Raw genomic sequence first — 11,747 nt, 5'->3', positions numbered from 1 at the left:
TACTATATTGCGGGGGGCTGCATTATACTATATTGCGAGGGTGCCACATTATATTCTATGGTGGGGACAGCATTATACCTTATGAGGGAACTGCATTACATTTTGTGGGGCACTGTATTATATTCTATGAGAGGGGGCTGCATTATATTCTATGAGGGGGCTGCTACATATTAAGACGTGTACTACCTGATAGTATACCCTGCTATTAGCGTGTTTTAGCACACAATTGGTGGTCTTGTATTTCTTTCTACGTAGCTGCATAGTGGGCCCCAAGAATGATTTTCTCTGGTGGGCCCAAGGTGCTCCAGTCCGACGCTGGCTAGGGGTCAGTACCGGCTCCTCCATTCTCAGAGGAAGTGATGCTGAGGGTCTCCGCCAATCACCGTGATGCGCAGGGTGTGTCCTACTCAGTACTCACGGTTACCGCAGCCGGAAAGATGCTGTGTGTGCTGCCATGCTCCCCGACCGTCACTGCCAGCAACACAAGGTGACCGCGCTACTCCAGGTACGAACATGATGGCAGGTCGGCTCCTCACTGGGTCTCTGCATTCTGCACCGTGCAGCCGCCGCCATCCTGACTGCGGGGTCTTCAGTGCACAGGGGGTTTGATGAGTCACTGCCTACCCAGGATAACACCAGAGACAACTGCTCCATGTGCTGCGGGGACACAGACGGTGGCATCAGCCTACAGAGAGCATGAGTGACCACACCAGCACCAAGCCGGGGGTACAGGTGGGGGCAGCAGGGCGTCCTGGTGGGAGCTGCAGGGAGCATCCAGCCAGCACCGAGCTGGGAGCCCTGGTGGAGGCAGCAGGTTGCGTCCAGTCAGCACCGAGCTGGGGGTCCTGGTGGGGGCAGCAGGGGGTTTCCAGCCAGCATCAACCTGGGGGTACTGGTAGGGCAGCAGGGAGCATCCAGCCAGCACCAAGCTTGGGGGTCCAGGTGGGGGCAGCCAGCACCGAGCTGGGGGTCCAGGTGGAGGCAGCAGGTTGCGTCCAGCCAGCACCGAGCTGGGGGTCCAGGTGGGGGCAGCAGGTTGCATCCAGCCAGCACCGAGCTGGGGTTCCTGGTGGAGGCAGCAGGTTGCGTCCAGCCAGCACCGAGCTGGGGGTCCTGGTGGGGGCTGCAGGTTGCGTCCAGCCAGCACCAAGCTGGGGGTCCAGGTGGGGGCAGCCAGCACCGAGCTGGGGGTCCAGGTGGAGGCAGCAGGTTGCGTCCAGCCAGCACCGAGCTGGGGGTCCAGGTGGGGGCAGCAGGTTGCATCCAGCCAGCACCGAGCTGGGGTTCCTGGTGGAGGCAGCAGGTTGCGTCCAGCCAGCACCGAGCTGGGGTTCCTGGTGGAGGCAGCAGGTTGCGTCCAGCCAGCACCGAGCTGGGGGTCCTGGTGGGGGCTGCAGGTTGCGTCCAGCCAGCACCAAGCTGGGGGTCCAGGTGGGGGCAGCAGGATGCATCCAGCCAGCACCAAGCTGGGGATCCTGATGGAGGCAGAAGAGGGCTTCCAGCCAGCACCAAGCTTGGGGGTACTGGTGGGGGCAGCAGGTTGCATCCAGCCAGCACCGAGCTGGGGGTCCTGGTGGGGGCAGCAGGTTGCGTCCAGCCAGCACCAAGCTGGGGGTGCAGGTGGGGGCAGCAGGATGCATCCAGCCAGCACCAAGCTGGGGATCCTGATGGAGGCAGAAGAGGGCTTCCAGCCAGCACCAAGCTTGGGGGGGTACTGGTGGGGGCAGCAGGTTGCATCCAGCCAGCACCGAGCTGAGGGTCCAGGTGGAGGCAGCAGGTTGCGTCCAGCCAGCACCGAGCTGGGGGTCCAGGTGGGGGCAGCAGGTTGCATCCAGCCAGCACCGAGCTGGGGTTCCTGGTGGAGGCAGCAGGTTGCGTCCAGCCAGCACCGAGCTGGGGGTCCTGGTGGGGGCTGCAGGTTGCGTCCAGCCAGCACCAAGCTGGGGGTCCAGGTGGGGGCAGCAGGATGCATCCAGCCAGCACCAAGCTGGGGATCCTGATGGAGGCAGAAGAGGGCTTCCAGCCAGCACCAAGCTTGGGGGTACTGGTGGGGGCAGCAGGTTGCATCCAGCCAGCACCGAGCTGGGGTTCCTGGTGGAGGCAGCAGGTTGCGTCCAGCCAGCACCGAGCTGGGGGTCCTGGTGGGGGCAGCAGGTTGCGTCCAGCCAGCACCAAGCTGGGGGTGCAGGTGGGGGCAGCAGGATGCATCCAGCCAGCACCAAGCTGGGGATCCTGATGGAGGCAGAAGAGGGCTTCCAGCCAGCACCAAGCTTGGGGGGTACTGGTGGGGGCAGCAGGTTGCATCCAGCCAGCACCGAGCTGAGGGTCCTGGTGGAGGCAGCAGGTTGCGTCCAGCCAGCACCGAGCTGGGGGTCCTGGTGGGGGGGCAGCAAGTTGCGTCCAGCCAGCACCAAGCTGAGGGTCCTGGTGGGGGCAGCAGGTTGCGTCCAGCCAGCACCGAGCTGGGGGTCCTGGTGGGGGGCAGCAGGTTGCGTCCAGCCAGCACCAAGCTGGGGGTCCTGGTGGGGGCAGCAGGTTGCATCCAGCCAGCACCAAGCTGGGGATCCTGATGGAGGCAGAAGAGGGCGTCCAGCCAGCACCGAGCCAAGTATTATCACTGCCACAGAGTGGGAAACCACAGGGCGAAGGCCAGTCCGAAAGGGGAATGATGGAAAATAAGCATTTCAGAAGCTCTGGAGACAACAAAGTCTGTAATGTGTGAGCCACCTGCACCTGTCATTTAGGTCATTACTGGTCTGGAGTGTGAACCTCCTACACCTGTTACTGAGGTCATTACTAGTCTGGAGTGTGAACCTCCTGCACCTGTCACTGAGGTCATTACTGGTCTGGAGTGTGATCTGCCTGCAGCTGTCACTGAGGTTATTACTGGTCTGGAGTGTGAGTGTCCTGCAGCTGTCACTGAGGTCATTACTGGTCTGGAGTGTGATCTGCCTGCAGCTGTCACTGAGGTTATTACTGGTCTGGAGTGTGAACCTCCTGCACCTGTCACTGCGGTCATTACTGGTCCGGAGTCTGCGCCGCCTGCACCTGTCACTGAGGTAATTACTGGTCTGGAGTGTGATCCGCCTGCAGCTGTCACTGAGGTCATTACTGGTCCGGAGTGTGCGCCTTCTGCAGCCGTCACTGTGGTCATTAGTGGTCCAGAGTATGCGCTGCCTGCACCTGTCACTGAGGTAATTACTGGTCTGGAGTGTGAACCTCCTGCAGGTGTCACTGAAATCATTACTTGTCCAGTGTGTGAGCATCCTGCACCTGTCACTGAAGTCGTTACTGGTCTGAAGTATGATCCGCCTGCAGCCGTCACTGCGGTCATTACTGGTCTGGAGTATGATCCGCCTGCAGCCGTCACTGCGGTCATTACTGGTCTGGAGTATGATCCACCTGCAGCCGTCACTGCGGTCATTACTGGTCTGGAGTGTGAGCGTCCTGCAGCTGTCAGTGCGGTCATTACTGGTCTGGAGTATTATTCGCCTGCAGCTGTCACTGCGGTCATTACTGGTCTGGAGTATGATCCACCTGCAGCCGTCACTGCGGTCATTACTGGTCTGGAGTGTGAACCGCCTGCACCTGTCACTGAGGTCATTACTGGTCTGGAGTGTGAACCGCCTGCACCTGTCACTGAGGTCATTACTGGTCTGGAGTGTGCGCCTCCTGCAGCTGTCACTGAAATCATTGCTGGTCTGGAGTGTGAGCCTCCTGCAGCTGTCAGTGTGGTCATTACTGGTGTGGAGTATGATCCGCCTGCACCTGTCACTGAGGTCATTACTGGTCTGGAGTGTGCGCCTCCTGCAGCTGTCACTGAAATCATTGCTGGTCTGGAGTGTGAGCCTCCTGCAGCTGTCAGTGTGGTCATTACTGGTGTGGAGTATGATCCGCCTGCAGCTGTCACTGAGGTCATTACTGGTCTGGAGTGTGATCCGCCTGCAGCTGTCACTGCGGTCATTACTGGTTTGGAGTGTGAGCGTCCTGCAGCTGTCATTGCGGTCATTACTGGTCTGGAGTGTGAGCGTCCTGCAGCTGTCAAGTGCGGTCATTACTGGTCTGGAGTATTATCCGCCTGCAGCCGTCACTGCGGTCATTACTGGTCTGGAGTATGATCCACCTGCAGCCGTCACTGCGGTCATTACTGGTCTGGAGTGTGAACCTCCTGCACCTGTCACTGAGGTCATTACTGGTCTGGAGTGTGATCTGCCTGCAGCTGTCACTGAGGTTATTACTGGTCTGGAGTGTGAGTGTCCTGCAGCTGTCACTGAGGTCATTACTGGTCTGGAGTGTGATCTGCCTGCAGCTGTCACTGAGGTTATTACTGGTCTGGAGTGTGAACCTCCTGCACCTGTCACTGCGGTCATTACTGGTCCGGAGTCTGCGCTGCCTGCACCTGTCACTGAGGTAATTACTGGTCTGGAGTGTGATCCGCCTGCAGCTGTCACTGAGGTCATTACTGGTCCGGAGTGTGCGCCTTCTGCAGCCGTCACTGTGGTCATTAGTGGTCCAGAGTATGCGCTGCCTGCACCTGTCACTGAGGTAATTACTGGTCTGGAGTGTGAACCTCCTGCAGGTTTCACTGAAATCATTACTTGTCCAGTGTGTGAGCATCCTGCACCTGTCACTGAAGTCGTTACTGGTCTGAAGTATGATCCGCCTGCAGCCGTCACTGCGGTCATTACTGGTCTGGAGTATGATCCGCCTGCAGCCGTCACTGCGGTCATTACTGGTCTGGAGTATGATCCACCTGCAGCCGTCACTGCGGTCATTACTGGTCTGGAGTGTGAGCGTCCTGCAGCTGTCAGTGCGGTCATTACTGGTCTGGAGTATTATTCGCCTGCAGCTGTCACTGCGGTCATTACTGGTCTGGAGTATGATCCACCTGCAGCCGTCACTGCGGTCATTACTGGTCTGGAGTGTGAACCGCCTGCACCTGTCACTGAGGTCATTACTGGTCTGGAGTGTGAACCGCCTGCACCTGTCACTGAGGTCATTACTGGTCTGGAGTGTGCGCCTCCTGCAGCTGTCACTGAAATCATTGCTGGTCTGGAGTGTGAGCCTCCTGCAGCTGTCAGTGTGGTCATTACTGGTGTGGAGTATGATCCGCCTGCACCTGTCACTGAGGTCATTACTGGTCTGGAGTGTGCGCCTCCTGCAGCTGTCACTGAAATCATTGCTGGTCTGGAGTGTGAGCCTCCTGCAGCTGTCAGTGTGGTCATTACTGGTGTGGAGTATGATCCGCCTGCAGCTGTCACTGAGGTCATTACTGGTCTGGAGTGTGATCCGCCTGCAGCTGTCACTGCGGTCATTACTGGTTTGGAGTGTGAGCGTCCTGCAGCTGTCATTGCGGTCATTACTGGTCTGGAGTGTGAGCGTCCTGCAGCTGTCAAGTGCGGTCATTACTGGTCTGGAGTATTATCCGCCTGCAGCCGTCACTGCGGTCATTACTGGTCTGGAGTATGATCCACCTGCAGCCGTCACTGCGGTCATTACTGGTCTGGAGTGTGAACCGCCTGCACCTGTCACTGAGGTCATTACTGGTCTGGAGTGTGATCCACCTGCAGCCATCACTGCGGTCATTACTGGTGTGGAGTATGATCTACCTGCAGCTGTCACTGCGGTCATTACTGGTCTGGAGTATGATCCACCTGCAGCCATCACTGCGGTCATTACTGGTGTGGAGTATGATCTACCTGCGGCTGTCACTGCGGTCATTACTGGTCTGGAGTATGATCCACCTGCAGCCATCACTGCGGTCATTACTGGTGTGGAGTATGATCTACCTGCAGCTGTCACTGCGGGCATTACTGGTCTGGAGTGTGAACCGCCTGCACCTGTCACTGAGGTCATTACTGGTCTGGAGTGTGCGCCTCCTGCAGCTGTCACTGAAATCATTGCTGGTCTGGAGTGTGAGCCTCCTGCAGCTGTCAGTGTGGTCATTACTGGTGTGGAGTATGATCTGCCTGCAGCTGTCACTGAGGTCATTACTGGTCTGAAGTGTGATCCGCCTGCAGCTGTCACTGCGGTCATTACTGGTCTGGAGTGTGAGCGTCCTGCAGCTGTCAGTGCGGTCATTACTGGTCTGGAGTGTGAGCGTCCTGCAGCTGTCAGTGCGGTCATTACTGGTCTGGAGTGTGAGTGTCCTGCAGCTGTCATTGCGGTCATTACTGGTGTGGAGTATGATCTGCCTGCAGCTGTCTCTGAGGTCATTACTGGTCTGGAGTGTGATCCGCCTGCAGCTGTCACTGTGGTCATTACTGGTCTGGAGTGTGAACGTCCTGCAGCTGTCACTGCGGCCATTACTGGTCTGGAGTGTGAGCGTCCTGCAGCTGTCATTGCGGTCATTACTGGTCTGGAGTGTGAGCGTCCTGCAGCTGTCAGTGCGGTCATTACTGGTCTGGAGTGTGAGCGTCCTGCAGCTGTCATTGCGGTCATTACTGGTGTGGAGTATGATCCGCCTGCAGCTGTCTCTGAGGTCATTACTGGTCTGGAGTGTGATCCGCCTGCACCTGTCACTGCGTTCATTACTGGTCTGGAGTGTGAACGTCCTGCAGCTGTCACTGCGGCCATTACTGGTCTGGAGTGTGAACGTCCTGCAGCTGTCACTGCGGTCATTACTGGTCTGGAGTGTGAGCCTCCTGCAGCTGTCACTGAGGTCATTACTGAGGAAGGTCTTGCCACTGATTGGTCAGCAGCTGATCCTGATGATTTTCACAATCATGTGCTGAATGGAGACCAGTCTCGATTAACCTCATATCTGCTGAATAGCATTTTTCTGAAGACAGGTTCCCTTTTCATGATTTTTATCTAAATAAAGGCTGCTTTTACAAAAAAATGTAATTTGAGTGAGCTCAGCCGTCATAGAAATGTGGGCCCCTGGGGTGAACTTAGATGACAATAAATGTGGGTCCCTGAGCATTTCTGATTGGCGGATCTGCAGCTCTCTGATACACAAATGTGGGCCCCTGGGGTGAACTTGGGAAACAATGAATGTGGGCCCCTGAGCATTTATGATTAGTTGATCTGAAGATCTCTCATAGATAAATGTGGGCCCCTGAGAATTTATGATTAGTGGATCAGCAGATATCTGATACACAAATGTGGGCCCCAGAGGTGAACGTAGATGACAATGAATGTGGGTCCCTGAACATTTCTGATTGGCAGATCTGTAGATCTCTGATACACAACTGTGGGCCCCTGGGGCGAACTTAGAAGATAATGAATGTGGACCCCTGGGGTGAACCTATGAGACAATGAATATGGCCCCTGGTGTGTACTTATTATATAGCTTATCATTATGGGGCAAGTATTATAAATAGCAGTGTGTCCTCTAGCTCAAGTCCTCCATGTATCTATGCCATCACCTTGTCCATCAGGAATCCATCATGGCACAGTAAATGTTTTACTGACACACTTCTAGAATATGGCTTTAGTGTTAATTATTTACCTGTTATTTTTGCAGGACTCCGTAGGATAAAAGTTACACTTCCTAAATAGAAGATGGACCCCGGAGCTTTCCCACTCTGACATTCTCCCTTCAAAAATATTATCACCTCCTAAAAGGAAACAAAATGGAAAGTGGAGATGCTCCAAGATGGGGCGGATGGAGTAGTAGTTACTTTGCCGGAGCAACCTCAAGCTTTCTCTCCACTGTTCTAACATTTCCCATCTATAAGACAATTTTTCGACAGCAACTTCACACATTGACTATCCGAGCTGCTGCATGTCAGTTGACCAGAGAAGGTGGTAAACATCTTTATCGTGGACTGGCACCACCTCTCATGGCAAAAACAATTCAAGGGACTTTGCTTTTTGGAACCCAAGGAAGCCTCCAACATTTTTTCTCCAGGGGAGGTACCCCAGGTGCTAAATCTCGTGCTTTTTCTGGGTGCTTAGCTGGGGCAATAGAAGCCGTTTTGTTAGTACCATTTGAAAGAATTCAGAATATTTTGCAGGACAGTCGTAATAACGTAACATTTCCTAACACACGTGCAATTGTCCAAGAGTTTCAGACCTACAATAAAAGACAATGGCTAACATGTGCTCTGTACAGGGGATTCTCCATAATACTGGTCAGGAACATGGTGGGAAGTGCCATCTTCCTTTCCTGCAAAGAGCCATTGCGAGATGCATTGACTTATCCAGGTCTTCCTGTCTGGGCCCCTTCTCTAGGCTCTGGGGCAATCAATGGTGCCTTCACCTCACTAGCACTTTATCCATTAAGTGTTATAATAGCAAATATGCAGGCAGAAGTAGGAAAGGATCTGCCTCATTTACGGAACGCAACACTAAGAGTATGGAACAAGTGTGGAGGACGAGTCTCACTGCTGTACCGTGGGGCATCTCTCATTATCCTGAGATCTTGCGTTACTTGGGGAGTGACAAACTCTATTCATGATACCTTGAGTAAAAAATTTCTATAAAATTGGTCCTCTGGCTCAATGGACAGCATGTAAGAACCTGAGGTCCCTACTCATAGTAAGAAACAGTGCCGAGAAATATAAAACTTGGCCACTGGGAGAGCTGAGAAGGTGGACACAAGTTTTTTGTCTTCAGAAGGATGGCCCCAGAACCCACATATAGTGTGAATGGCAACCTGTGGTTCCTTGGGCCTTTGTGGTATTATTCTTCTTTTGAACCCACCAGTCGTAAACTGTATCCAGTGTATTCTTTCTTTGCTCCCAGTTCTCAAGTGGCACAGCATTTTTTTGTGCCATTTTGCTCTTGGGTGTACAGATACATTGACATGTATATGTTTTGACACCCCTGGTCAAAATAACTGTTATTGTGAACAGTTAAGCAAGCTGAAGATGAAATGATTTCTAAAAGGCTAAAGTTAAAGATGACACATTTTCTTTGTTTTTTTTAAGCAAAAAATATATTTCCATCTTTTACATTTTAAAAATTACAAAAAGGAAATTGGGCAATGCAAAGGTTTGGGCACGCTGCATGGTTAGTACCTAGTAACGCCCCCTTTTGCAAGTATCACAGCTTGTAATCGCTTTTTGTAGCCATACAAGAGTTTTTCAGTTCTTGTTTGAGGGATTTGCATCTGTTCTTTCTTGGAGAATTCCTCCCGTTCTGTCAGATTCCTGGGTGTCTTCCATGCACTGCTGTTTTGAGGTCTAGCCAGATTTTCAATGATGATCAGATCGAGGGACAGTGAGGGCCAATGTAAAACCTTCAGTTTGCGCCTTTTGAGGTTGTCTATTGTGGATTGTGATGTGTGTTTAGGATCATTCTCCGTTTGTAGAAGCCATCTTTTCACCTTCAGCTTTTTTACAGATGTTTTATATTTGCATCAAGAATTTGATGAAATTTTATTAAATCCATTGTTCCCTCTACCCACGAAATGTTCCCCGTGCCATTGGCTGCAGTACAACTCCTAAGCATGATTGATCCCCTCATGCTTAATGGCTGGCGAGACGTTGTTTTCCTGAAATTCTCTGCACTATTTTCTCCACACATACCTTTGATCATATTGGCCAAAGAGTTCTATTTTTACCTCATCGGTTCATGGGACTTGTTTCCAAAACAAACAGGCTTGTTTAGATGTTCTTTTGCTTACTTTCGATGCTAAATTTTATGGTTAGGACGCAGGAGATGTTTTCTTCTGATGACTCTTCCATGAAGGCCATATTTGTGCAGGTAGCTCTAACAATGATAGTGAACAAGCCATAACCCTAACAAGCTAATTATGGTCTGAAACCTTGTCCAACATCTGAGCACACATGTCTCTAAGGGTGCCCATACATTTGCATCAGCCCATTTTTCTTTTTATATTTTTAAAAAAGGTAAAGATGAAAATATATTTTTTTTTTGCCTAAAATACAAAGGAAATGTGGCATCTGTAACTTTAGGCCTTTGACATCATTTCATTTTCAACTTCATTAAAGGAACCTGACACCAGGAATAATGATGTTAACCTACAGATATGGGGTTAATTTGCAGGCTAACAGCGTTATGATGCTGCCTGCACGCAGCTGAATGCAGCGGGGAGAAAATTATCTTTATTCTCCCTGTCAGCATTCGGTATTCAGTCATGGGGGGTGCCGGATCAGTCATGCAGAGCAGCCGCTGTAACCGCTCCCCGGTCCTGAGAGCCGACCTCAATGTACAGGCAGTGTCAGTCTGGGGCGATTACACCGGCCGCTCTATATACTCAGAGCAGTGACTGAACCCGCACCCCCGCCTCCATGACTGACAGTGGCTGTACATTGGGGCTCAGCTGTCAGTCAGAGCCTAAGGACAGTTACAGCAGCCGCTCTATATACTCAGAGCAGTGACTGAACCACCGCCCCCATGATTGACACTTGCTTTATATTGGGGCTCAGCTGTCAGTCACAGCTGGGGGACAGTTTCAGCGGCCGCTCTGTATACTCAGAGCAGTGACTGAACCACCGCCCCCATGATTGACACTTGCTTTACATTGGGGCTCAGCTGTCAGTCAGGTCCGGGGGCGGTTACAGCAACCGCTCTGTATGGTCAGAGCATTCAATGAACCGCCACCCCCGCCTACGTGACTGAATACCGAATGCTGTTGGGGAGAATAAAGATTGTTTTCTCCAAGCTGCATTCTATGTGTAAGCGACGGGCAGCATCATAATGCTGTTAGCCTGCAGGTTGACCCCATATCTGCTAGTTGCCAGCGTTATTTATAGTGTCATGTTCGCCTTAACTGTTCACAGTAACAGTAGTGTTGACCAGGGGTGCCCAGACTTTTACATGCCTCTGTAATTTGCTGACATTGCATAAGATCAGACTTAGTAACTGATGACAATGTCTGTACAGCGCTGCAGAATATGATGGCGCTGTATAATAAAGGCAAGCAAGTGTTTCCTGTAGTCCAAGTGCCTTCATCTGTGTTTGTCTGCCCACATGTCCATCAATATGAACATTGTTACACAATACTACATGATGCTATCTACACTGTGCAGATTTTACCAATTCACTCCAGGAACAAATTGTACATTTCAGTTTCAATCAAATTTTCAAATAAATGACCGTAAAGCCCAATCTGCTCTGGAGCTGGGATGTATGGCGCTTTCTAGTATGTCTCATGTACAGTAAACTAGTGATCTTCAGGTTCTGTGGTACATGGATTCTTATTATTAACACAACACTTAGAGGAACAGATTCATCTATAGATAAGAGATATACAGAATGTAGAGGTGCAGCAGAGGCGAGAAAGATCTGGCGGATGCAAAGCCCCAGGCATATTCAAAAAGATCAAGGCAGCGCTGCAACGTCCAATCTTCACGGTATGTGACCACATTCAGGAATTGGCAACGTCCAATCTTCACGGTATGTGACCACATTCAGGAATTGGCAGCGCTGCAACGTCCAATCTTCACGGTATGTGACCACATTCAGGAATTGGCAGCGCTGCAACGTCCAATCTTCAGGTTATGTGACCCCGGTTGGGAATTGGCAGCGCTGCAACGTCCAATCTGTAAGGTATGTGACCACGGTCGGGAATTGGCAGTGGTTTGTACACAGCGCATGTCCACTGCGTCCAATACATTGTACGGGTGACATTTATCTTGGAGGCTCATGTCTCCACAAGATAAATAGACATGCTGCGGTCTCGGGCGGACGCCACATGTCCGTCTCCACAGGTGATCCGCCTGTGCCTGTGCACACATAGTGAACATGTGATTTCTAGGAATCAATCCACTGTGCTGTAACATCTGGACGCTGCAGAAATACTCAGCATCCAACCCGCAGCCTTTACTGACCGT

At 52.1% G+C, this 11,747-nt stretch overlaps 1 protein-coding gene across 2 annotated transcripts; it reads left to right on the top strand.

Moving 5' to 3' along the window:
• Positions 1–244: 244 nt before the first annotated feature.
• Positions 245–11,022, top strand: SLC25A53 (solute carrier family 25 member 53). 2 transcript variants are annotated; one of them, XM_073549921.1, is made up of 2 exons: positions 245–505; positions 7,469–11,022. In XM_073549921.1, the coding sequence occupies exon 2, from the start codon at positions 7,578–7,580 to the stop codon at positions 8,427–8,429; it is 852 nt and encodes a 283-aa protein (XP_073406022.1). In that variant the 5' UTR covers positions 245–505; positions 7,469–7,577; the 3' UTR covers positions 8,430–11,022. The 2 variants fall into 2 exon arrangements, with proteins under 2 accessions (XP_073406022.1, XP_073406023.1); XM_073549922.1 differs by lacking the exon at positions 245–505 and adding an exon at positions 537–732.
• Positions 11,023–11,747: the final 725 nt, after the last annotated feature.

The sequence above is a fragment of the Dendrobates tinctorius genome, unplaced genomic scaffold, assembly GCF_039654945.1.
Source record: "Dendrobates tinctorius isolate UK_male_01 unplaced genomic scaffold, ASM3965494v1 ptg000162l, whole genome shotgun sequence".
Taxonomy (NCBI): domain Eukaryota; kingdom Metazoa; phylum Chordata; class Amphibia; order Anura; family Dendrobatidae; genus Dendrobates; species Dendrobates tinctorius.
The sequence above is the reverse complement of the archived record's forward strand: the minus strand, read 5'-3'. Positions and strand labels throughout refer to the sequence as shown.